Source organism: Rhamphochromis sp. 'chilingali' (genome assembly GCF_963969265.1).
Source record: "Rhamphochromis sp. 'chilingali' genome assembly, chromosome: 22".
NCBI classification, from domain to species: domain Eukaryota; kingdom Metazoa; phylum Chordata; class Actinopteri; order Cichliformes; family Cichlidae; genus Rhamphochromis; species Rhamphochromis sp. 'chilingali'.
The window spans coordinates 4,935,791-4,963,217 of NC_137950.1; the positions used below are offsets into that span (position 1 = coordinate 4,935,791).

Consider the following 27,427-nt stretch of genomic DNA (forward strand, 5'->3'; position numbering starts at 1 on the left):
TTCAAGAACTGTTTAATTCTTTCACTGCACCACCCCTCCTACATTTACTTTCGCTGTGTCTTGACACTTTTTTCTCCTTAGGTCTAGTAGGCGGCGGCCCAACACGCATGTGAGAAATTTCTCCCCCACTGAGCGAGCCCAGAGGGTGAGGAGGTCAGTGGTACAGTCTCCTCTGAGGCCCATTCATAACACAGATGATAAGATATGTTTTCAGTGGTTCGCATGTGAGTCTTAAAGTTTTTGTTTCACATCAGTTTTTGCCAGTTCCCAGTATAACTTTCATCTTTACCGTTTCCTTTTCTTTTTCCCAAAAATGTTTAGTTTGTATTAGTTTCAGTCTTACTTTGTTTTGTGGATGTCATTTGTCAGGGGAAAGAATATCATCTTTGTGACAGTTTCACATTTTGTGACCACACCTGGCTGGATCATCATCAGATCATTTGGTCCCGGGTGAAGGTGTTGATTGGGCATCTGTTGTTCTTTTCACACAGACATCAGTGTCAGCATTTCATGTGTGAACCCAGGATGTGCAGACATGACAGTGTCGCCCTAGAAAGGGAAGGTGGAGGTATTTATGAGTGAATAATAGGAAACAGACACTTCCACTTGCTGTTACACCTTTGTTCCCATGCCTCTCTGACATGTAGCGTTAGGAGATGGAGTGAGCAGGGAAACAAGATCGCTGCTGCATGCCTCGCTACAATTCTGCAGAAACTCCAGACCAGAGATGGCCCCCACTCTCAGGCTGCATCTTAGAGTTTGTGTATGTGGCTTATGCTCACTGGTGGCTGTTTACGACTCTGCTCCAGTGTGTGTACAGATGGAATTTGTTTGTTTTCTCCTCAAGACGTGCCCGACTGTATGCAGCAGGAAACGACTAAACTCTGATGCAAACTACAGGCTGCATTTTATTTTGTTTTTGAAGGTCTAATTAGAGTAAGGATCAGGATTCTTGTAACTTTGTTATTATCTTTGGTAATAACTGAAGCAGACATGTACCAACCTAACCAACAGATTACAAGCAGGGATGAATTAATACTTCATCATCATAGGTGGTAACCTTAATCCTAATCCTAAAAAAAAAATACAAACAAGACAGCACAAGCGAGAATAGCCCACAGACGTTGTTTGTGAAACATAGGCAGCTGATCTGTCCGTAGGCTGTGCTTAGAACCACCACAGAAGCCTATTGGATCAATCTAATCATACTTAAAGTTGGGTTTTGTCTTAAGTGACTCATATTCTGCTAACTCCATAGTTCTGATATTTGCACCTTACTAGTGAACTAGCTTTTCCTGATTCACAGACCAAGATAAACCTTATTTGCCTCACACTGGGCCTCGATGCAGCCTCTCCATTTACTGTCTATCTGAAACTGCTAGCTTTCCTCTCCCTTTAAGCCACCTTTTTTCTGATTGGCTGCGCCTCACAAACAGGAAGGTTGAACTGCAAATGGGCAGCGCTTAGGTGTCCATATAATGGTAAATGGACTGATTCTTATATAGCGCTTTTCTACTCTCAAAGCGCTGTATACAACATGCCACATTCACCCAATCCCACCCATTCTCCTAAGCACTGACTCTAAACTGAGTGCTTTTCTAACAATATTCACACTCTGATGGACGCATCGGAGAGCAACTTTGTTAGGGGGTTAGTATCTTTCCCAAGGATACTTGATACTTGGCATGCAGGCTAAAGGAGCCAGGGATCAAACCACCAACCTTCCGATCAGTAGGTGACCTGCTCTACCTCCTGAGCTACAGCCACAGTGGGAGTGGATATCTACTGACATCATAAAGCCAGGAGTAGAAAGGGAGATCTTATTTCTTCCTGCCATTGTAGTCTTGTCACAGAAATGCAGAGCAGACTATACACTGTACGTATTCTGTGACTTGGTGAAGAAGTATGATTAACATGGATTTCATTTGTTAGAAATACCCATAATTCTTTGTATCAAGTCAGTACAGCTGACCTGTTGCTGCCTGCACTTGTTGCTGCAAATCCACATGTTGCTGTGAGGGCCAGTACCTCCTGAAATTACAGCACCGACTCTGTGGTGCAATTTACAAAAACAAACAAACAAAAACAAATATTGAAATTCGTATTGGCCGTCCTGTTACCGGCCGTAGCGCCTAATCTGCCTCCTCGGTCTGTATCACGTGTAACTCTGTATGGAGTCATGCTTACATTTGCAAAACGGTTTCTTAATTCACAGACAGAGAACTACAACAGCAGGCTTTGGAAAACAGGAACAACTTTAAACAGCAATGTTTGTGTTAGCTTCTGCAAAGCCAATTTCAGATGATGTGTTCAGGTCATATGTTATTAAAAAATATTCATTTTCAGTTTCAATTTCATCCACTTTCCTTAATCTTCAACTCATCTATTTTCTTCTTTCTTGTTCTTTTGTGGCTACAAATGCAGTATTTACACAAAAGCCAATTCATTTTGTTTGTTACTGAGACTAAATCACACTCATTTTTGCAGGTGCTGGTAGTATGTCCACAGTGGGCACAGAACAGGTGCTGTACCTTCAGAGTGTGGTTAGCAAGCCTGTTCTGTGTGGACAAATTCTGTTTCACTGAACTGTAGTTGGTTTAAAACACTATCTTATGTAGGAGGTCTTCCAGATGAAGGGAATCTAAGTAAAAGTATGTGGGAAGAGGGTGTAGGGGATTGGAATTCAGCCTATATATAGCACCAGTTATCCACTTGCTGGATCATCTTTGAAATTACAGTAGTCAAGCTTTTCTCTCATGTTCCTCTAATCCAGGGGTCGACAACCCAAGGGACGCTTGCAGGGTTAAATAATGGCACGACCATAGCTGGACTGGCCATCGGGCATACCGGGCATTTGCTCGGTGGGCTCATGATTTTTTGCTGGCCGGTGTGTAAAAATAACTCAGTTGTTTGGTGGTGGCTATGGCGTAGCTTCCACAGGTTCAGTAACATTAACAAGTGGTGGAGACCAGAAGGTGTATTTTCGTTATGCTGACTTTTTACAGTCAGTTACAATAACTCGTACTAGCTAGCATGATGGAGTTTCTATACAGCTGGGTGGGTGCTTTGATGTTACTGATAGTGAACTTTATTTAATTCATAAGGTTAATTATTAGAGTTGCCAACCGTCCCGGAATCGTCTCGTATTCGGAGAAAATATTACGCGTTTCTTATTGAGGTGAAAAGGAACACAGTTTGTCAGGTACTTCAGCTACAATGAAAAAGACACAAAGCTGGAATTTTTCTGTGTCTTTATGCTGCACAACTGTTTGTTCTTCTCTTATTCTGTCCCCCCGGTTGTTATTTCAATCATGAAACTGATCAATGATCAGCTGATCGACTTTTCTCTCTTGTTTGTTTATCTCCCACTTTGTTCCAGAAAAAGGAAACCAGTGGATGTCGCGCTAAACAACAGCAGCACGTTTAAGCTTGATCAGCTGTTGTTAGAATTTATTTGATATTCATTTCTAGTATCAGCTGATGTTTGCTGGAGCCACAGCTGTAAAGCTGCTGGTCACGATGTCGGTTTGAATATGTGGTGAGAGGGAAACATGAAGATGAAACCAGGAGATGTCCTTACTGAATCATCAGAGCTGAACAGGTGATGGAGAAACAGGTTTACCTTTTAGGTGACATGAATGAGTTGAAGGGAAGTTATGAACTGTTTCTGAGAGACAAATAACACCAGGATCCTTTTTTATGTAGCTGACAGCTGGTAACTGTGCAGGGGCGGGTCTAGCAAAGTGTTGCCAGGGGGGCAGGTAGGGAATTAACAGGGAGAGGGGGGCACAAAGAAATACTTCCTTATTCTCATTTAAAATGTCTGGCTGCTATTAAATAATTATCTGAAGCTTACAACCAACGTTTTTATCTGATGTAAAATGTATAGAAATCATACATATACCAACAAGATTGTCACAACAGCGTTTGTTTTCATTCAAAGGCTTTATGTCTTTAATACCTGGTGGGCCGGTCTGTGGTCAAAATGCCCGGGCCGATTTTTTTGTCCCAGTCCAGCTCTGGGCACTACACGCAGTGAATTAATCTGAGAGGGTGCATTAAAAAATAAATGGCCGCGCCAGCGGTGCACATCGCAAATCAGCTCGCATAGACACATTAGTTGTGCCGCTTCTTAATGACGGTATCTTAGCTAACAACCCCAACTACCAGATTCAACTTGTAATTGGCTAAAAATAACTTAGCCTACTGGTGAGGGGGACGTTGTTAGCTTTCCGCATTTCCGCTCAGCGCAGCATCAGCACCACGGAAATGCACGGATACATCCGTAGACTCGAGACAGAATTCACAATGTGTTTTTGGGACTTTCAGGTGTTTGGACCAATGTTTTATTTTTCTGATCAAACCAGAAAGCTTTAATGAGCAGCTGGATTTGTCTCATAATGCCAGTTAATGCAACACCGAAATGCAGCTGGAATCCATAGCTGTCTGTGTTCATGGAGCTGCATGTTCACCTGCTGGACATCACTACCTGACAAGTTTAACTGTCTTCAGAACATTGCAGAGGCCTTATTGACAGTATTTGGCTCTACATATCTGTGTGAGCAGATTTTCTCTCACATGAGTCCTCAGGTAGCCTCTGAATGCTGGACACTGGGAGACCTGTGTCTCTGAGTGGGAGACCAGAGATCACATTAACATGTGTGTCTCTGTATTAACAAACATGCCATATTGGCCCAGTTTATTTTTCTTATCATTCTTGTGAGGAGACCATAAATAGCATTTGCATTTTCTGTTATACAGTTCATTTGCTGTTATGGATAAAAAGTCTTGTTTCAAAGTAGCTGATAACTATTCGCTGATAGCTGCCAACATCTGCAAACAAATATAATTCTATAAAGTGGTTCTACATAGTGTGTAACTGTTCATATAGAGCGTTATTAAATTTATTGCTAATGCAATCATATGGCACATTGACTTCTGAGGAAATTTTAGATGGCACTCGTCATCAGAAAGGTTGCTGACCCCTGCTCTAATCCAACCACATGTGATGTTTTTCACTCTTTCACAGCCTTTGCGTTTTGCCTGCTCCTTACCTGGTTTGCCTACCTGTGCATGACTGCTGCTCGTTTAGGAATGAAAAATATGGATTTTTCCTGCTTTCCTGTGTTTCAGTCCTCTCTTGCTGTAGTTTAGAGTTTCTGCCTTCAGGCTAAAAACACATCTCTGGAAGGCTTGTAGCTAGCTTGTGACAGACAGCTTGGAAATAAAGTTTTTTAAATGTAGTGTTCTTGGAGCATAATTCCCCCTCTTTGCCCTTATTTTCTTTACTGGTGCATTTATGTGGATGTGGAGCTGGAATCTATACATTTTGCATAAGATTGATTGGATGATTCAGCAGTAAAATAGTGTTCAGTGACATTTTTTTGCAGCATTCAGTGTATCTATTAACTCCACTGTTCCATGTTTAATAAGATCCATTTGGTATTATCAACTGAAATCCCTGGATTGTCTTTGATTGCGCGAGGCTGTTTTCGGTGCTAAAACATTTGCAGTTGGATTAAAGAAAGAAAAGAAAAAAAAGGCAAATGTTCACGACAGAGCTGTGATTTTGCATGAACTCTCATGGGTTCATTGAAAATCAGAGCAGTCTATTACATTCTTACTTTCTGATTCACAAGATAAAGGGTACTTAAGGTTTAGATTAGAAGAGCAAGGATCTGTAACTGATGGTCTGACCCCCACAGAGTCACGACATCATGGAGTCAGTCTGGGGTTACGTGAAGAGTCAGAGGATACTCTCTTCTGATACTGTTTTGTTTATAGGCTTTCTACAAACTATTTGTTATATAATTGTTGAAAACATTTTACTTTTATTAGGGTAAAACCTTTACGTGGAGGTACTTGACATAAATCTGGGGACACTGAGCTGTGTAAAACTGTGTCAAGGGGCTTTTTTAAATCGATGACCCCTGGTTTTGGAGTGTAGGCTCATCAATTACAGCTTACATATGAAATATGAATACTTGAAATTATCTCTGTTTCTGGATTCATCCTGCTGAAAGCCAAACAGCTGCTCTGACAAAGCCTCCTCTCAGACATCCATGTGCTTCCACAGGGATCACTAGAGGTCAGCGATGCAAGATCAAAAAAACAAACTCTTTTTTTCACACATCCTGTCACGAATCGGGAGAGACTGAGTCACTCGGACATGTTTGATGACAGCTAAGCAGTAGTCCTGTCCAGTAATCTGTAGAAACTCTGGATCAGTAAGGCTGCGTGTCGGTCCTCCTCCACACAGCCAGTGTGTGGGTGACCAGCGTTTCTCAAACCATGTGATCCCAGCGAGTGACAGTTTCATCTGATGATTCGCCTTAGATGGACAGTCTGATGTCTGTGTTGTCAGGATGCTAACCTGCCGAAAGCTTACAGATGGATTTGTCACTCAGACTGTTGCTCAATGATGGAAACAGCTCACAATCTGAAAAGATCATGTCTGATGTCAGTGGAAGGTTATTCTGCATTTTCAAGTTGCTCAAGTCAGCAAACAATTTTGACATCTTAGGGATTTTTAAAATAGCATAGAAGTTGAAGTATACCTCATTTTCTCAAAAGTTAGATCATGAACAGAGTCTGAACTTCCTTTGAAATGTTTCTAGTATTCCCCTTAGTTCTCAGCTGAGACTGTTAAAGGGCGGAGGGTTAACTACCTAGTTTACTAGGCTGTTTTTCTCTTACTGACCTCAATGTGAGACAGCTATTTATTTAAAGGCATTTTCCAAGGGAATTTAACAAATTATTCTTGGTTTTCCAGGCAGGAAGCCAGTGTCCCTGAAATAGAGAGACCATGAGGTATTTTGTTTTCCATAATAAGAGATGCTGCCTGTGTTTGGGGATTTGTGGGAAATGTCTGTAATCGGGGGGAGAAAATGCTGGGATCTGTTTATGATAGCAGCGCGGAGCATTTCGTGGCTTCGTTTGGAAAAGATAAGATAAAAAAATATCCAAATTTCAAAAAGTAAAATTTAACAGTTGTGGAAAATATGATTAAGGCTCCATAGTTCATTGTAAAACAGCCGTAATCACAATTTCAGCTTCCACTCTTTGTACATTTAAGCACATTAAACTTGTGTTATGCTTTAGATTTATGACGATAATTCAAACATTTCTACTCATATTTTATTAACAAAAAATTTAAGCCACTCAAGAACAGCACAACAAGTTGTAGACTAAGCTAAACTGCCCTTTTCTGTTGTATTGGTTTTATAATTACAGTCACACATTCAACAGACAAAACCTTCTTTTCTGAGACTTATAGTGACAAACCTTACTAATTGCTAACTAGTTGATAACTTTATCTGACAGCCACTTGGTGCTCGACAGACGGAGTGGAGTGGGTGTATTGGTTGTTTGGTTTGTTTTTCTGAACAAACACTTTCTTGTCCAAAAAGACTAGCTAAAGTTGCTACAGAGGTAGCAAAGAAAACCTTTTAGCTAGGAAAAAGAAATGCTCTAATAGCTGTATTAGCAAAAGACCTCAAACTCGTCAGACTATAGAGCAACTTCAGTTGGAATTCAGCGGCAAATATCGCAGTTTATCAACTAGAACTTCAACATCAATTTTAAAAAATGCAGCATCACTCTGTGGCTTTGAAGCCTTGATGGATGAAATGTGGACAAAGGCTACGTTCACACTGCAGGTCTTAATGCTCAATTTTTTTGATCAAATCCGATTTTTTTGTCTGCTTGTTCTCACTACAAATAAAATGTGACAGCAAACGCGCTCTAGTGTGAACCCTCAAAGCGTCCCGCATGCGCAAAAGAAGACGTCACACACAACGCGCTCTGTTCAGACCCAGAGCAAACAGTATTGTTTGACTGATGGCCCTTAATATAAAGACTTCGGACTTTACGTTTCCCAATTTTGCTTTAAGTTATAAAGTTATTTTGTTATTTACATATGGCCTAATAATGATCCTTATTGCTGTTTTAGAGAGGAGCGGTGCTTCAAAGGATAGCTGCAGATTTCTGTCAGAATCTGCAGATTATACAGTTCAAATAAAATGTTCACGTTTCTCCAAGTTGTCTTCCCAACAGTTTCACTGGAGGGCCAGGAAGCATTCACGATGTCTTCTCCGGCGCTGATAATTGGCGTCTGTCTTGTGTCAGTGACTTAAGAGACGGATTTAATTTGACGTGACCATTCAAACAGCAGTCGCTTTCTAAAACATCAGATATGTATCGGATTCAGTACCACATACAAAAGTGACCCAGGTCGGATTTGAAAAGATCGGATTTGTGCCGTTCACACTGTCATACCATGATCGGATATGTGTCGCATAGGCTCAAAAAAGTTGGATTTGATGCGCTTTCGTCTGCAGTGTGAACGTAGCCTTAGTGTAGTTGATAGTCCCAGTCTGTTGTAGCTGAAAGCTGTCAGATCAAATCACTGTAGTGTATGACATGTAAACATTTTTAGTCATCAAATCCAGTCGCTGCCAGTTTTATCAGTTGTGTGTTAGTCAAGGTAAATAAACAACTTTATCAGAAGTTGGCTTCATTTTACAAACTCTAGGATCTACAGACATCAACCGTATACTCACAGGTATGTTTGCAACTGATGCCGGTTTATACAAGAACACACAAGGTTGTCAGAATAGGATAATAGGTTGTCTAGAACTGGGATCCTCAGAGATACTGGTTTTTCAACTTTAGTTTGTAGCAGAAACTGATCAGACGCCTGCTTTTCGTTGAGTATGTTCTCTTCTTCTTCTTTCTTTCCCAGACGAATGTAGAGTTTATGCAGACTTCCCGAAAATGTGTAATGGTTATTTCTCAACTTTGAGATAAGTCATCTTGGAAGACCACGTGTGTTTGGTGTTTTGAACCTTTAGAAACTCATCTTGGTGTGTATCATATTGTGGGTCTGCAGAATGTGCTTGTGCATGTTTTCTACTATGGAGCTCAGATTATCAGATTTTCCTTTGTAAGTTGTATGCTCCGCCTGGACAGCCAAAGTCTTAAGACTTGTGTAAGTTGGTAAAAACTTGTTGTTCTGTTTAAGGTGTGTTCCAAGCTTAAGAAGAATACCATACCCCTCTGTGTATTTCCATGTTTTCTGTCCTCTATTGTGACAGTAAACAGTTGAAACGATAGCCTGGAAAAGATGAGACAGAATTCAAAAAAAGCAAACATGGTATTCATAACTTCAACCTGATAGTGACATTTTAATGAAACCACAATTCACTCGTTTAGATCATTGCTCAAACTAATATTTCTCTTATCTTCAAGATTCTCTAATGACATCTGAAATGACTAATACGCCTTCAATTAGAGGTTTATCTTTTAAACTGGGGTCTGCAGAGCTCGCAGAGTGCTGAAACGATTATAGTGGTTGCTCATCAGTCATCACAGGCCCTGATGAGTCCTTGCTTTCGCTACCAGGGGCAATTCTGGCAAGACATGAGTGTGGAGCCAAAGGCAGTCTGGGGCTTGGAAGGTTAACCATCTGGAATGGTGCATTATTTAAAGTTGCATATGCCTAGGCAAGCTGGCTCTCAGATTCTTAATATTTCCCACTGCCAAGGTGTTCCCATTCTCTCATTCACATCTGATTTTTATTTTTTTTCCACGACAGGGCTGTCAGATCTGTCACAAACTTCTGTCAGGAAGGAGAGTTTTAACTTGTGCTCTTGTGGCTCGGTCCAAACTTTGCTCGCTTGTGAAATTTGTTGATGTTTGAAGAGACTGAAATTTAATACAAGACTCAGAGACACTCTTTTTTTAAATTGTTGTGCTAAAAATGAACTAAAATGTCTTCGTGGCCAAGAGTTTTTGCATATTATGTGTCCTCAGCTCAAGCAGCCCACTCCCATCTGTCTTTGCCTGCTACTAAGAGCCATATCTGCTCAGCTCCGAGAACAACAATACTGGCCTAACATTTCACTGATAATGAGCATGTGACCTAACAACAGAAAGACGCCAACAGGAAAGCAGCCAGGAAATGCAGAGAAAACTCCAAGGGTGTTTTGTTAGTGTAGTACATGAGATCTGTTAACCTGGAAGATCATTTAGGCTTTGGAGATGTATCGATGGTATGTAAATGAAGTCCTCTGATAAAAACAGACCAGAATCTCGTTCCGATTGATGCTGTAAGGTCAAACTTGGAGGGCAAACATTCTGGATGTGAGTTTAATTTGCCCATTGTCCAGTGTTATTGTCGAGTGTTAATAATATACATATTACTGGGTTGCTAGATGAACTAGTTAAGTGCTGTCGTTGCTTATAGAAGTGTTTAAGTGTAATAATAAAGTTAAAAAAATGTCTACAGGTCATTCTAAAAAAATTGTTTGGGTCACTGTAGCTAAGGTTTACCTTTACAACAGCTGTATGAGGTTGATTTTTATAAAACTATAAATGTTATAAATGTAGAAAGTTTATATCAGTGATCCCCAACCCCCGGGCCACGGATCGTTGCCAGTACCGGGCCGGGAGAGTTGAGGCTTGGTGTCACGGTCTGCGGCGGGCGGACCGTGTGTGGGAGTGTGAGGTTCCAGGTGCAGACATAGACGAGGAGACAGTACTGAACTTGAAATGAAAAGCGAGCCTTTATTTGGGCTGAATAATGTGGCAAACAACAGAAAGCACTGAGGCAAAGCTAAACTAGAAGCTGAACTGGGAAAACTAAGAACTGACACTTAACTCAGACAGCAGGGAAGGCTAAGACAGGGTGACAACGATGCATATGACGGAGACAACTATGAACAGGACTCTGTGCTGGAACAACAAAGAACTGTGAAACATATACACGTAAGCAACGTGGACATGACCAGCACAGGGTCCTGAAACCTGGCGTAACATGGGGGAAGTTGAACAGACGACGCAGCGACGAACAAAACAAGACTGAGGACTTAAATACACACATGAGGTGATCAGGGGAAGTGGAGACACATGAGAACACAGCTGACAAGAAGGAAACATAATGACAATACAGGGGAGAGTAACACTAACTACAGTGAACAAAGAACACCATACTCTTTCAAAATAAAACAGGAAACACAGAGACCTAGACATGGAGATAGAACATGAACTTAACCTAACCAGAGACATGAAACATGACAGGTAGACACATGGACCAGGGAGAGATGACAAAAGGGACTAAGAAACCAAGGACTAAACTGCAAACTAGAAAATAACTAGATGCGTTAAACTACACATGTGGATACAAAAATATGCATTAGAACGTAAACCCTGGGCCTCATGGCCCAGTACTGTGACACTTGGGTGTGAAATTTATGGTTTTCAGGGTTTTTAACGGTTTTTATCGTTATTTTTTTTATCGTTTTTATAGTTAACTTGGTTTCCCTGGGTCTTTTCCCGTGTGTTATGAATAAATCTTCTGTTTGTTTGGTACTGGTTTTATTTTGTTGTATTTATCTGTGACACCTTAAAGGTGAGTCTGTGAAAATATTGTCAGACATAAACTGGTCCGTAGCGTAAAAATGTTGGGGACCACTGGTTTATATTATTTGGGTTGTGGCGTCTTTGAATAGCATGTGGATGCCACCACAGATAGCTGTAGCTGCTAGCTGTCTATTAAGCTTTACCCTGGATGAGACGTCTTGACAGATGATGTGGTATTAAGGTTTTATGGAGCATTTCTAAAATAATTATCTGGCAAATGGCTTTTGTGATGTTAAACATGGTCACTTGATGCTCTAAAAACCAACACGGTAAATCCAGAAAGATTTCGATTCAGGATTCTTTTGAGTTCCATGTTTCTATCTGCTCATTTCTCTTCCCTGGATAAGTTATTAGGTCTCACCAGACAGGAACTTTCACTAAAACATGATTAACATCTAGACAGCCGGGCCCAAAGGCAGATTTACTGTGTCACAAAGACCAAATAACAACGCAACATGATAAGAGCCCTAAGCTGGCTCCTGCATTGCTGCTACGTCAGACATCGGGTCTTGCTTACACCCTTGGCTTGGTCTCGTCTTGTTTTCACAATTCTACTCTGAAACTGTGAAAACGAATTTGCAAAAGCACATGTTTGACTGAGAGACGTGCGAAGTAAATGAAGGCCGTCTTCCCTACGCAGGCACAACCGTACACTGTAGCACTAAGCTCTGCTGTAGCTGTATCTGTGGTTTGACTGTCATGTTGTCTTTTACACTCTTTCCATTTCTTTTTCAGTGCACAAACCACACTCTGTCACTGCTGCCACTGGAAATAGCTCTGATTTTCTTTTGTAGCATGCCGTTTATCCATCGTTACTTCTCTGCGACCACTTTTCATTTCTGTAAGAAATTACCAGACGATTTTTCAAAGACACATGAAGGACAAATATAAAAGTGACCACCGAGACCATCAAAGAGAAAACTTAGCTGAGATGCTGTCGGAGAGTGTGTAATTACACATAGTCGTAAGTCTCCCGAGGTTGACATGTGTTCATGCTCTCGAGCCCTGTGGGACCACAGAGGTCTGGGTTTTATCCTTCTTCCTTCCTTTCTATCCTTCTGCTTCTTTCACTGAGGGGAGCAGTTACATGTAATGGATTCATTCTCCAGGGATATTTTGGGCTTAAATAGTTACTGACTAGCAATTGATTACCCCTAAATGGGTAATGAGATGGTTTCCATTAAGAAATGTGTTGTCTGTCCTCATCCCAGGTGCCTCTAATGATAATGAAGTGCATTCCTGTTTCCTGGATTCCAAACTCGTACCCAGAGTGGCCTTTCAGGACAGTTAGTTTCACTCATTACTGGTTTCCCCAGTGCTTCCTGTTGTCATTCTCTCACATAACAACACTTGAACTGACCCAGAACCTACTAGTTTGTTTAGATGCAGAGAGCATGCTTTTTCACCATCTGAGTTTCACAGTGATTAATACTTAAAAATGCATCATTTGAAGACCAAGATCAGGACTTGTAAATGTCTAGCAAATACAATTGGTCTTATAGTTTAAAAGGCTAAGTAATGCCACCCTCCATGCCTAAATGCATAATGTTTCTCCTTCTCCTTAAGCATGATTATAAATTCAAGGGTTTAGAGTCAGTATTCAGAGATGGAGTTTACTGTGCGGTTTGTAAGTGCTCCAAATCTTTATCCTTCAAAGACATATCCATTTACCACCAGTGATTGGCTCAAATATCTTCGCAGTTTGTAAAATGAACCTCTTATGCCAGACTTTCTGTTGAGGAATAGAGCTGGAATTTCATTTGGCTCTCTCGGGTCTCCAGACAGCATCCCCACAAAGTGTTACAATAGTCTCAGCCCTTTGTTTTTCTGCTAATCAGTAGCAGATGTGCGCAGTTTGGCTACATGTTCTCTCTCTCGATCGTGTTCTTCAGCTGTCGGCTGTGTGTGCTCATGTGCTGACTCTGGAGCTCTGGAGCTTTCCGTCCAACCTCAGGGCCATGCCAGTTTCTTGTTTTCTGTGTAGCAGCGGCAGCAATTCCGCCTGCTCCGCTATGATGTCATCGATGGTTGCGAAATGCTTGAGGAAATGAGAACCTCATTGAACCCAGGCTGTACATGTCTTCTGCACCAGTAGTATAGCCTAATCTTTCTTTTAACTCTAAACGTTAGGTTAAGAAACAGTGAGTAAACTAAGACTCTTCATCATTATTGACATTTCTTACTTTTCTGTTTTGATAGAGGACAGCATCTCTGAGTCAGATTCCTGTTGAGGATCTCAAAGATCCCCTGCCTCCTCACTGGAAATGCTATATGTCTCCACAAGGGCGGCGATACTATGTCAACACCACAAACAACGGTAAGCGAAAATGTAATGTGGATTTTTTAGACGTGCTGTGAAAAGAAGCCGAAGCAGGAATATCACTAGCCTGGCTTTTTGTGGCTTGCTTTCCTATTCAAGCCTAAGGGCCCTCTTCAGTTTTTGTTTTCAGTCCCAGAGGTCACTGCTTAAATGGTAAATGGAGTGGTACTGATGTAATGCTTTTCTAGTTTATGTGAGTGCTCAAAGCTCTTTCTTACTACAAGCCTCATTCACCCATTCACACAGGCCTAAGCGCTTTTTAACCTAACACTTACACTGCAATGGATGTATTGGGGAAAGTCAGAGTTCATGTCTTCCCAAAGGATACTTTGACATGCAGATGTGAGGTGCTATAATCTAATCACTGACCTTACGATTGGTAGACAACCAATTGTTAGCCTAAGACCAGATTTACTAAACAGAGCAAAATAGAAAATAAAATAGTTCTCATAGGTGTGGTTAGTTTTACAGGCGACTTATAAAAATTGAGCTGCTTTGTCCGTTAAATTTAACATCAAACGCAAAGAATAAGTCAATTTTTTCAGCGATAAGTATTGACACAATTAACAGTAAATTGCATATCATAAATGTCAGTAAATCAGTTTGTGTGTTTGATCTTGTCATGAGGTTTCATTATTAGCTTTAGCACGCTATGGAGTCAAGCCTAGCAGTTTCGCTGTGTTTCATTCCACATTAGCTAAAAAAATCAGCAGATGCAGCTTTGAAAGGGTGGTGACCTTCCAAAACAGAGAAATGGAGACCTGAGTGAAGTAGTTTTTAGCTGTTATTACTTATTATTATAAGCTTCAGAATCTAGCTAGCTGGTGCCCCCTGCCTACATGCTAAGCTAGGCTAATCACCTCCTGACTTGAGAACCATACTTGGCACAGTGTTGCCAGGACCAAACACACTACCATTTGATCAAAACTCTTTACTTCTGAGTTATATTCTGAAACCACATTCAAAAGGCATCACACCAGAACATTTATAACACTGTGCCTTTCCTCCTCTAGAAAAAAGTGACAACCACACACTTCCTTCCAGTTACACAGTGAACGTCAAACTGTGCCAAAGCTTCAGTTTTCACTTTGTATACTACACATGATAGTTAATATTAAAAGTATGCTGAATTAGCTATTAGCAGTTTCCGTTTGGAATTTACCCCTGAATGTAGTTACAGCTATAACCAGGCGTTCTGATACTAGTTACCCTTAAGGGCAAGTTCTGTAGTTACAATAATCATCACCTTTTGGTTGTCAGTGTGTAAATGTAATGGAGCTATAACTCAGAGAAGTATTGGTATTTTTTGCAAAACCCACTAAATCAGTTTACTGAGAAAGTAAAACAGGTTCACCTGGGTTTATTAGTTGGTTTATTTCTGCAGATTTATTTCTTCAGCTGCCATTATTAATTTTTGCACTCTGACGCTTGTGCTGTCTGTTGGGGTTTCTTTGTTAATACATGTCTCTAAAAGACATGCTTATAAACATTCATTTCCCATTTGCCACATTGAAGTAAAAGATTTCCTGCTTTGCTCTCAGACCGCTCTTTGAATTCTCAATAATATGTTTTCTTTCATGAAACAGAAAGCTAGCAGAGCTCTGTTTTGATCTTTAAAATGATACCTGCGTGATTTCATGTGACTGTAATCCGGCTGAATGTTCACTCAGTGTCTGTTGTAGTCATGGTACCAGAGAGAGACGCCGTCCATCAGGGCCTGTAAGGACAGACCCTGCTGATAGTGCCTTGTTTCTGTCAACACAATCACCTCTCAGTGTCTCCCTGATTAGACACACACACTGACACACTGGCACAGAGACAGCTTAATACTATCCCAGAGTGAAGTCACTATAAAACTTGACTGATGATACTAATATCTTACAACTCTTGTGTGCCTTTGGGTTAAATAATACAGGTAAGAGTGGTTTATACATGCAACTGTCACACAAGCAGCATGACGACATTACATTCACATTTACATTCTACAGCAGTGCGCAAACTTGTGTAAACCATGCATACATTTAGTCTTACTAGCATCCTTTACCTTCAGGTGAAAACCAACAAAATTAAGAAGTCAGTAAATGAAAACAATCCTCATTTCCTCCTACTGAGCCAAAATAAAAACAAATTATATTCAGTACATTTTTCTGTCACTCAACTTCAAGACAGTTTGGCAGGGGCTCTCGTTTCCTGCGCTGCGTTCAGACAGAGAGCTGGCTCTCAGGCGTGGAGATTGGACCAAACGCTCACTTTTCAGTGTGAATTCCTACCAGAACACATAACCACGTGTCAGTAATAAGACCTGACAGAACAGTTAGAAACATTATTCATACTTGGCCTTGTGTTGTGAATCAGCTTGTTGTACTGGTTTCACATGTGCACCTATCTCCTTCATATAACTGGGATTGTGGCCTAGCAGTCACTGATGACCCTCACATCAAACCTGCTCACAGCATGCTCGCCTCTGATCACGGCTGCGGCGGTCAAGTTGCGGTCATTAGCACGGATCTAAACTTAGCTGAGGTCTCCACCCAGGCACGAGCCAAGGGTTTCTCCTTCTGCTCCTTTAGGATTTAATGAGGTGCTTAAGTGCTGCTGTCTTAAAAGTTGGACCCAACTCGCACTCTCACTGGATAAGACTGTTGTTGAATAGTAAAAACATCTATTTCTCCCTTTCACATTATTCCACTGAGAAGTCAGCAGATCTTACTTGTTTTTATGCGTTTGGTGCTATAAAAGGAGTCCCACAATATTTCCTATGAGAAAAAAAATGATTAATTTTTCATAACTTTTTTTGTTGTTATTTTTTTCACACATCAGCAGCATCTGTATCCTGGCTCATAAAAAAAGCAATATTGTTGCTATGGTGTTGTGAAACTGGCCTCACAGGGCACGGGAAAAACCTGCAGGACTTATTTTCTGAGTCTTAGCTGCACGATGACTAAAAGCTTAGAGAACGCTCGGTCCTGACGCACGCACACAACCGCTGTACTACAGGTCTTGTGGTTTTTTTCTCTTCACTACCACAGCAGCTGTTTCCAAACAAACACATTTGATACAATTTTTAGGTATTTATAGCAACTCTGCTATTTTCTTTGGACTTCCCTTTGGTTACGCTAAAGTTCAGCGAGATTAGATTGTATATGTGTGTGTACGTGTGTGTATGTGTGCACGCGTGCGTGTGCATTTGTGTTTCTGTGTCACCATGGTAACAGCAGAGTGCGTGGGTGAGGGCTGCATGTCCTTGTGTTGGAGATTGTTTTTTTTTTTTCTAGGTTTTCCTTCCTGTGTTGCTGGGTGCAGCAGAGCCGCGGTGCTGGCTGTTGCAGCTTGTACCCGTCTCCTCAGAATCTCCACTCATCCCAGTGAACCAGTGGGCTGCTGGATAAACATACTAAACCAAAGTCATTCCAGCCAGAGCACACATGCTGTAGATACAGATTCAGTCCCAGGATTTTTAAGGCCGAATTGTAAAAGCAATTAAATCTGCCCTGTTACAGCATACCCTGTTTTGTGAAAACATGCAACATTAAATGTGTATAAGTTACTTTTCAAATACAGTAAACTACTAAAATTCAGCTCAACATTCAGTTAACAACATATTTGATTCACTTTTTCCATGAGATTAAGTGAACATGACTAATAAGTAGTTAAATGATATAAATAAGAGCCTAAAAGTCTTATCAAGGTGGCTACTGGCACGACTGCTTCTAAAGGACTTTACTTGAATCTGACAAAAATGACTTTACAATGTTATAAGTTCACATAAGGTACACAGACAGTGTACAGTATTTATGTTTAGTGTTTTTGATTGTTTTCCCCATATTTTTCTGCATGTTAGGAAAAGCACATGTCAGTGCGTCTACAATCTGGAGATAACACAGTGAGTGAACGGGCTGCTTGGACTGATAAAAACCAGATACAGGAGGTAGCTAATCCATCAGGGACCTGTGTCATATGGTTATGAATAAAATATAGCATCAGTGTCAAAGCTAACTAGGCCATTCTCCTTCTCCCTGTTTCGAATCAGGGATCTCTCTCGGTGTGGCGTCGTGGACAATAAGCTGTCGGCGTGTTGCTATCGGACCTGCTGTCGACTAGTTTCATTCATTCATTTTTACTTTTAAGCATCGCTGTCTTCCGTTGTCAGTCACACTGTGCAAAATGAAAATCCGAGACGTTTGCTCTATCCGAAAAGAAATGAATGCTTTTATGATCCATAAATGAGCCCGTGCTGATGCAGCTTGGATCATTAGATGACTTCATTCTGTCATTGATTTCATGAATCTGCTTCATTAAGACCCACGTGAAACCTGAAAAGGGCGGATAGAAAAGCGAGTAAACTGCACTCTTTGGTCTCTGTTCTGTAATCCAGGCTGTCAAAGTAATTTAGGATGATTGACAGCTTTTTAGACTTCATCTCCTCTGTGACAAGGCAGGCTGATGAAAATCACTCCTGCTGCTGCATATGTATCACTGTATCTGTATGAACGAATACAGCAAATGTTAAGACTGATGTGTGTAAAAAAAACAAAAACAAAACAACAAAAAAAAAAAAACAGGTTCATGGAAATGATCAGAGCCAGTTGCCTGGAAACTCAATCTGTCCCTCTCTGGGATTGAACATATAGTAAATATGTGGGCTTTCGCACCTTTTAATACAAATAAAAGTGCTATTTGGTTGGAAAAAATATTTACGGGCAATTCATGCTGAAAATGATTGTGATAGCCTTCGTTAATTTGTAAATCTAGTTTAAATCTGACTAAGAGGGATTTATGAAATTGTATTTTTAATGATGTTTTGAATGCTATTCCTCTGGCAATACATAGAATGACAATAACAAGCAATTTCCCTCTGCTAAGAAGGTTATACAATAATTTTCTGCTTTAATATCCCATTTTTCTTACTGTATCGATTTGTTTGTGACAGCCTAACAGAGAGGAATTGATACATTTATGGCCAGCGAGTGCCGGCTCTGCCCCGATGTTGTACATCAAACATGAAGGCACAGCCTCTCTCCATAAGCTCGCTGCCAGTTATCCCCTCCATGCGTGTCATTTGAACTGATGGGCTTGGCTCAGTTGTCTCCTCTGCTGAGCAGCGCCAAATAGAGCAGGGCCGGCCTAAAAGACCCGAATGAAATGAGAGCTCTTTACATGTTTGTGCCTATTCTCTCTGTGATCATAGAAAATGGCTAATTGAGCCCAGCACTGTGGTCAGAATGGACATAATGGAGTTCAAATGAAAGGGGTATCTTCTAGGATCTGCATTGGACTTGCTTTTACAATCTTCAATTGCCAGCAACTTTTCCAGCAGGAATGAAACTGGGATAGATGTTGGGAAAGTATCATCAGTACCTCTGAGAAGCTTCATTAATACTTTTTTTTGCTTGGTTCAAAGCTTGAACCTTTTGTACAGGTACAGTTCAACCAGGAAAAGAGAACAGGTGGTTGATAAAAGACGTGTATATATATATATATTTTTGTAGCAGCCAGAATAGATGTCATTAAAAAATAAAGGCTGGGTAGACCTTCAACTTCCACATGACTTCAAGTGGGAGTTCTTGCATTTCAGTTGGCCTGTGACACGTCTATAGCTCAAGTAAAGTTTACTCTGTGATGTTTCCATTATTAAGTGTATAGTACTTTTTCTAACTCTGCGATGCAAAAAATAACTAAACTTTCACCACTGGAAAGAGGACAGCGTTTCCTCAGTGGGTGTGTTGAAACACATTCTTGTGTTTGCTAGCTTTTGATATTTCTAATTTTCCAGAAAAACATGCTAGAACTGACAAAAGGCAAATATTTTATATTAATATGGCATACTATATTTCTACATATTTGTGTCTGCATGAACAGAGACAGTGGCTTAAATCTCTATAGTAAAATCTTGATATTTGGCAAACATCCTTCCACTTTGACTGCATTTGAGCTGGAAGCATCGCCGATAGAAACACTGTCCCTGTCCTTCCAGTGTGGTAAATGTTCATCTTGTCCAGTGCAACAGGTTGATCCAGGAGGTTTTGATGGAACGAGGTTTCTGTACAGCTGTAGCTGCCACGCAGCAGTCTCTGATTTTCTGTTGCTAAGTGATCCTGACTCTTAGAGGAATATGAATCAAACAGACTTCACTCTTGTCCAGTTTTTCTGGGTGTGATGAGAGGCAGAGCAGGTCAGAAGGTTGTTAGTTTGATCCTCGGTTCTTCCAGTCGGCATGTCTTAAATTTCTTTGGGCAAGATGCTGAACCCCATGTTGCCCTGACGTATCCGTCCAAAGAATCAAAGACGTATCCTTTCAGTTCTATTCTGAGCCTTCAAGACTCAGAATAAAAGAGGCGCATGAAGGTGAAGTCCATTTGAATACTGACAAAATAATGTCAGTAGTCAAAAAGTTATTAGTCTGACCTACAGACCTAGACCTATCTAGCTACATCTTAGCTACTAAAACAGTGACAGTTACATTTAACACATTTGCAAATGTTGTGGTCAAAATAGAAATTGACACACATTATCTCTTTGATTATAACAGGTCCTAGAACACTTGCACTGTTCCTGTGTTGTCAACAATGACTCTTTTTTTTTTTTTTTTTACTACTCGAGAATCAAAAGAGGCCTCACGTTAAAAATACGAACACTATAAATCAAAATTATAGCTGATACACGATGTAGAAGTGAAACAGAATAGATGCCCTCTGACTGCGGTCGAGATGTGGCTTTTTTTGAGTTTAACTGCTGACTACGACAAGAGCTAAGTTCCATCTGTGAATCACTTCTTCTTATGGTTTCCAAAGTTGTTTCCAAAGTTGTCAACAGAATAACAAAAGAATGTAGCAACTGGTGTTACTTTGTTAATGTCATTGTGTTCTTTTCTTCCCCTTCTCCCAAACACCAACAGAGACAACATGGGAGAGACCGTCGAGTGCACCGGGGACGCCAAAGAACTCCTTCCGACACAAGAACTCTCTGCCAGCAGGTACTGAATATTTATTTCTCCAACTCAGCCTCTTTTACTTCAACTTCCTCAAGTTATAATGCCACAGGGCTGTGAATTCTCTGAAGATTCCACAATGGCACAAAGCACCCACTCACATACACACCACACACAGTCACTTCCTGTAACTAACTTAATCTGGAGCCTCAACTAAAGAATTAAGGCCTGCAGTGTCCCTCTTTTGGCTCTGCTCCTAAAAGAAGACAGAAGGAAAGAAAGAAGCAGTAAGGTTTGTAAGTGGTAAAATACAGGAAGCGGGCTATGTTCATTCACTTTGGTTAGAAATTACTTTTCTTTTCTTGCCTTGTTAAATAAAAGAATGGAGAAAAGGTTGGCCATGTTGACTGTGTGAGTTACATTAGTGTTTAGTAAGTGGACGTTCGCTGATTCTTAGTAAAAGCCATTTAACGTCTCTTTTCAGTGGTTGGAATTGTTTGGATTGTGGTTGTTGTTGTTTTCACAGGCAATCCTGCATTTTCAAATGCACTATGACCAAGATTTTCAAAATAGGTGTAATTTTTTATTCAACATGATCCAAAATGAGCAACTGACCACATAAAATATTTACCGAGGTCAAAACAGAGAATAGTTTTCTCATATCTGCTGGCCTTCAGGTAAAATCCAGGTTTAAGACACTTCGATATTGGCTTCGTTCTTCTGACCCAGAAGCTACGTCCATGTTTTTCTTTAGGTTCTTAAACCAAATGATCAATTAAAATTTGTTAAGCTGTAAACATTCATACTATTAGAAAATCTGTTAGGTTAGCATAAATTGACATTTCCTGTAAATTGCATTTTAAACTAAATGAATACTTTTTAGATTTTCTTATGTATGAAAAAAATAAATAAGTCAACACACTAATGGATCATTAACAATAAAGCACAACTATTTTCTTTTTATCTAACAACATGAACAACGTTTAGCTGTAGGCTAAAATTGTTAGCTAATTAGCTGCTATAGCAGTATCCTCTTTCTGGCTAGCCACTGATCCATTGGCTTTGTTATTCTAAATCTCTATCTGAAAATATGTCAATTCAGTGATTTACTGTAAAACTGAGATTTTTACATATATAAACCTTTAAGACATTCCCATGTAACCTGGTGGTGGATTTACCTATACCACAAGCTAGTGTAATGTAGCTAACTGATTATGTGTGTTTGTTCCATTAAAGGCATTTTCAGACCACAAAGCAGAAATAAGTTCAGTTCAGTTGTGGTTTGGTTCAGCTCTTAAAGAGGAGGAGCAAACTCCCTTATGATAAGAATAAGTTTACATCTTATCCATAGAATCCTGAATGTCTTTCTTTCTGCCTGTCTTTATCTGTCCTGGTGTCTCTCATTTGTTTTTCCAGTGAATGGATTTCACTCAGGTGGTAGTCCCTTGCATCATGTGGAGCACTCACACAACAGTCTGGTTAGGAAGAGCAATACAGAGCCCCAGGTAAAGCTGTCTGATTTTATTATTTTTAGTCCTTGACTATATCACTGAAAGCATAGATGCAAAAGATGTGGATATTCAGCTGTCAAGGCTTGCTTGTTTGCTCCTTTCGAAGAAAGTCTGTCGCTGTTTTTTAAAGTTTTACTATCCCAAAGACTCAAAAGCGATGTGAGTCCCCCAAATTTAGCACAAAAGTTGTGAAATGTCACATGGAGTGAAATTAACTAAAATTAGTGGTGTTGGTGTCTTTCCAAGGTTTGAGAAAACTTGTCTCACTGCTGTTTCTTCGTGCTCTAAATCATCTTCCACCCTGCCAGGTTTTTCACAGGCATGACATTTAAACAGTCTGTTTGTCCTGCTGTATGCTCCCCGCCACATGTAGATAACTGCTTATTTTAAGAACAAGCGTACTATGACTCAGTTTTGTCTCATAGTGTATCAGTTTAGGACACATGAGGACAAGAAGTTGAGGTTAGAGCTCCACAGGTGCAGTACAACTAACCAAAGTACTTGGTAATGGCATTGGAGTGCAGAAGAGATAAATAACCCCTGTGAGGGTGGGACGAGGCTGTTTAGACGCTTTGATTAAGACTTAAAACAATTTCCCAGTAAACTGGTGCGGCTCTATCAGGACGTTATTGTGGATATAATAATAAATGACCCTGCTTCTGCTTCTCTGTTGCAAAATCATTGCTTTAGGTTAGTTTGTCTGCCAACACAACTCGATCCATATCCAGTGTTTAGAAACAATTAAAGATGTAATGATGTACAGCTATACTGATGATGCATGATGTCATGATCAGACCACCTCTCTCTTTCTCCGCTCGGTATTAATGGAGCAGCTGATGGCAGTTTGAGCACATTAATCCCTCCTACAGTATCTGCTCCCCTGATCATAATTAACCAGGCACTCAGGGTGCAGTTATACAGGATCCACCCACCAGTTTTTCACTCGCTGTCACCTCACTTCTCTCCTTTTCTGCATCGCAGACTCGTGTACACAAACCCGCTCATTCAAAAACTGCAAACACGCACATGATGCTAATGACTCAAGGTCCTGTTCCCTTTTCTATCTTTAATTATTTTGTGGGAAAAGAGGTGATAAACTCCCTATACTTTCCATCTAGCTTTACTGTTTAACACTTATTTATTTCACCCACTGCTGCTTCAGCCCAGAGCACTGGAAATGACTCTATTCTGAGCTTAAGTGTTGGAAATCACACACACATGCATCAACATTCACACAAAGAGAGAACGCAAGCCGTGCTTTGCTTTGCTCTGCAGAACTATCCTCCCTACTCTGCACAGCAACACACACACACACAAACACACATCCATACACACTAGCAGCAGCAGCACCAGGAGCACAGAGAGCGCCAGACAGACGCTAACAGCGCTCGTCTGGAAAACAACTGTGTTTGCGTGCATGTGCGGGTGGCGGTGTGTGTACGCCGAGCAGTCATGTCTGACACGGAGGATGGAGTTTTTGACGGAGCGTCCTTCTTCTCTCTGCAGTGCCCAGGATCGACGTCGCCCACGAGGAAACACAACAAGGAGACCACGGTCACGGTGAGTGGGGCAACTACTGGGAACTCTTAACTAACCATGAACTCACCCCAGAGCACTACAATAGTCCCAAAGGACCAGCAAGGAAGAACTTGAGTCTTTATTTCTGAACTTATTAGCTAAAAAAAAAAATATGTCTAATGCAGACGTCCCTCCTGGTGGACTTTTTATCCGACCTCATGATTTCTGCATCATTTAAAATACATCAGTGCATATACTAACTAACTAAACCTTAACTGCATTGTAGCTGTAAATGCTTTTCATTTTCTCTTCAGGCTTGCTTTGTTTGTTTGTTTGTTTTTTTTATCTGTCCGCTCCTGTGAGAATTGTTCGATGCTTATTTTCAGTTGCTAGTGTACAGATACACAGTGACATCATCCTGTTCAGCATCCAGATGATTTCTCCTCTGCTGTCAGGTCATTACTTCCTGTTTGGCCTCACACTAGGAAAATAGCAGACGTCCTGCTCCCAGGAGGTCATGGATTAAGCCCAGGCTTTTATTTTCTCAGGATATATATATGTGTATAAAAAAAACATGCTTGAAATGTAAGGGGGAGGGGGCATTTCTTGGCTTCCATAGCAACCAGAGCGATGCTATTGATAAGCAGATAGTTATAAGAGGAAACAGGAGTGAGAAAAGGGAGGTGAGAACAGCAACAGTCGATATCAAATAGCTACTACTGATGCCGTCTGCTGACAGCGAAGTCTTGAAGAGGTCAGGTGACCTTCAGAAAAGTCACGCTTCTCTTCTTGCACAGGAGATACACACTTTGCAGTGGTAGAGACCTGTTGTTTATCTTTTTGAACATCACAGTGAGGATAAAAGGATGAATAAATTAAAAAAAGATGAAGCTAAATAAATAAGAAGTATTCTCATCACCAGACCAGTTTAGACTATAATACTATAAAACATGTTTCAGTAACAATATCAAATTTAGATTTAAGTTTTTAAGTGTATACTTTGAAACACTGTTTCATTTTCAGCCCTCAGGCTGATGGGGCATTGTTGTCAGGCGGGCAGGTGGGCGACGTTGATAAATGGCAGGATTGTCAACTTGATACCATAGGTGTATCTACTAAAAATCTCAGAGAAGTTCAAATCCCTGTCACCTCGGCCTCGAGGCCTCGGTTAGAGATCAAGATTTGATTGTAAATGCAATCAGTCGAAAAGGAAGATTGATTGATTGGTGAATCTACTAAGAGGCTGAAGCTGAGCTTTTATTTTTGTAAGACAAAAAGTCTTTATTTTAGCATAACAAGAACAATTTGTCCAAGATTGCTGGATTGTAAAAAATCAAAACAAAGCAGTGCACACTGATTGTAAGCCTTATCGCTGATACGGTAGTATTCAGTGACATGATAACACCAAACACCAACCAATCCAGCTAATGACATGTTGTAACTCTTGGCCTCCAAAAGAACGTACGTTAGAAAACTAACAGATTATTGTGCTAATTACTGGACATGCTGTAACTTGTTCACTTATATTAAAGCAGATAAACACATGGTCGTCCATGTGTGACGCAGCAGAGGGAAAGCCAGCAACAATGCTGACAGAGAATCCAAGCTGCGCACTAAACAGCCAGGCAGTGATGCAATCAACAGCTGGAATTTCCACAGGTTTTTTTTTTTGGTTTTTATCTTAACTTTACCGTCTGCAGCAACTTGAAAAACTGTGTTCTTGAACAGTTTCTGATGTATTTTGCCCCAAATCCTTTTAAGCTGTGAGCGCTGTGAGTATGACCTGACCATTCAACCAGTGAAATTTGCCCCCTTAATGATGCTGGCAACTTTTCCGTCTTTGGCTTGTGGCGATTACTCGATTGGGATCCATTGATGGTTTCTTGTAAACGTAGTGGAGTTTTTAGAAGAACTTTAATCCTATGAACATGCTACAAGTGAATACTTATCTTTACACATTGTTACTAAACCACAATATTCAAAGAAAAGACACAGTTTGACATCTTCAATCGTTTCTAGAAAAGAAAGATTTATTAAATCTAAAATCGTACTTGTTATTAATCTCTGGCTCTCATCTACAACATGTCTGTTATCCTGTCTTCCTTCTCTCACCCCAACTGGTTGCCGCAGATGGCCCCGCCCCTCCCTGAGCCTGGTTCTGCCAGAGGTTTCTTCCTGTTAAAAGGGAGTTTTTCCTTCCCACTGTCGCCAAAGTGCTTGCTCATAGAGGGTCATATGATTGTTGGGTTTTTCTCTGTATCTATTATTGTAGCGTCTGGGTGCTGGTTTAGCTCAGTGCGTTGAGCAGCTGAGAGCGGACGGGTTCAAGTCTGGTCCACGTCCCTTTGCCGCATGTCTTCCCCTGCTTTCCTGTCCTTTCTTCACTGAGTCCATCAAATAAAGCTGAAAAAGGCCTTGAGGCGACTGTTGTTGTGATTTGGCGCTGTATAAATTGAACTGAATTAAAAGTCAATCTGAAAGTTTATGAACTAAGTAAAACTTTAACATTTTGGAGTTGAGGTTTTCACATGTTGCATCATATTTTTGGTAACTTCTAGCTTTAAGACAACACCTTCAGAATTCTATAATTAGGTGGAGCTATGTGTCTGCCATCACACTGCTTCAAAATGTGAAGAAATCCCAATCTGTGCCCACTGTGAGTGTTGAGCTCAGACTGGATATTGCTGGGAGGAGGGGCAAGTTGTTAGGGTCACCAAAGGTCAGGAGAGAAAGTGCTGGAAGCAGTGCCTCGTGTGTGTGTGTGTGTGTGTGTGTGTGTGTGTGTGTGTGTGTGTGTGTGTGTGTGTGCGTGTCTGAATTCAAACAAACTAAGCCTTTCATTGGATACTTAGTTGGAAGTCTCTTTGCCCTCATCTTCACCAAAGGAAAAGCAGGGGTCAGTTTAAAGCCCTGGTAGCTTTCAACCTCTGGACCTCCACAGCGATTAAATAGGAAGCCATTACTTCAAACAAATTATAAGCTTCATAAGCCAAGAAAAGGTTAAATTAGAGGCCCCTTTCTTCTAACTCATAGCATGTCAGACTATTGGCTCTGGAAAAGACATCAGCACAACCATATTTGTTGAATTCCCCTGAAAGGCGTGGCTTTGGTATTAGACCAGGGTGCCACTGAAGTTTGTTAAATAGCAACTGTGCATCATCGCTGCAGGCTGATTACCTCCTGAGGTTAATGGGAATGTGAGAGAAAGCTCCTGTTGTTTGCTCTGAAGTGAAAACTTGTGTCTTTATGTATGTCTTCACTGTGGAGACGTGTCTACTTTTTTCTGGGCTCTGTCTTTTCTGCTTCTTTTTCTTGTTGGCTTGACAGCAAATGAATCTGCAGAGCGAAGTGTAGATTTTCATGGCAAAGCAACGTTTTTGTTCTGCTAAACCTAGAAGCGATGAATTGTCAAAGCACCTCTGAGATCTGAGAATCTATTATATTGTGTGAGTTCACTCCTGAAAGCGGTGAGGTTACCTGTGGTTGTCTGCTACCTTTCCACACTAGTGTAAAAGTTTGAAAAAAAAAAACCCAATAAGAGCAGAGAGTAGTAGAGCATCATCAGTTGTGTGCAGTCCCTCTGCTTATGAGTGCTTCACAGCGGGGAGACTTGAAGCCAACAAACTCAAGAACACTGCTGCTGACAATTTACACCGCCGCGATAATTAAAGGCAATCTTCCGGAATCCATCCCACTGATTGCTCTGAAACCAGAGTAGAGCAGAGAGTG

The 27,427-nt window shown here is 40.7% G+C and overlaps 1 protein-coding gene across 1 annotated transcript in view; it reads left to right on the top strand.

The window, feature by feature from the left end:
- The window catches only part of gas7b (growth arrest-specific 7b), a 62,468-nt gene that overhangs the window by 11,235 nt on the left and 23,806 nt on the right, over positions 1–27,427 (top strand). The window contains exons 2-5 of the mRNA XM_080872472.1: positions 13,621–13,738; positions 20,637–20,714; positions 22,086–22,174; positions 23,687–23,740. Coding sequence (XP_080728598.1) covers positions 13,621–13,738; positions 20,637–20,714; positions 22,086–22,174; positions 23,687–23,740 — 339 coding nt within the window. The remainder of the gene's footprint in view (positions 1–13,620; positions 13,739–20,636; positions 20,715–22,085; positions 22,175–23,686; positions 23,741–27,427) is intronic.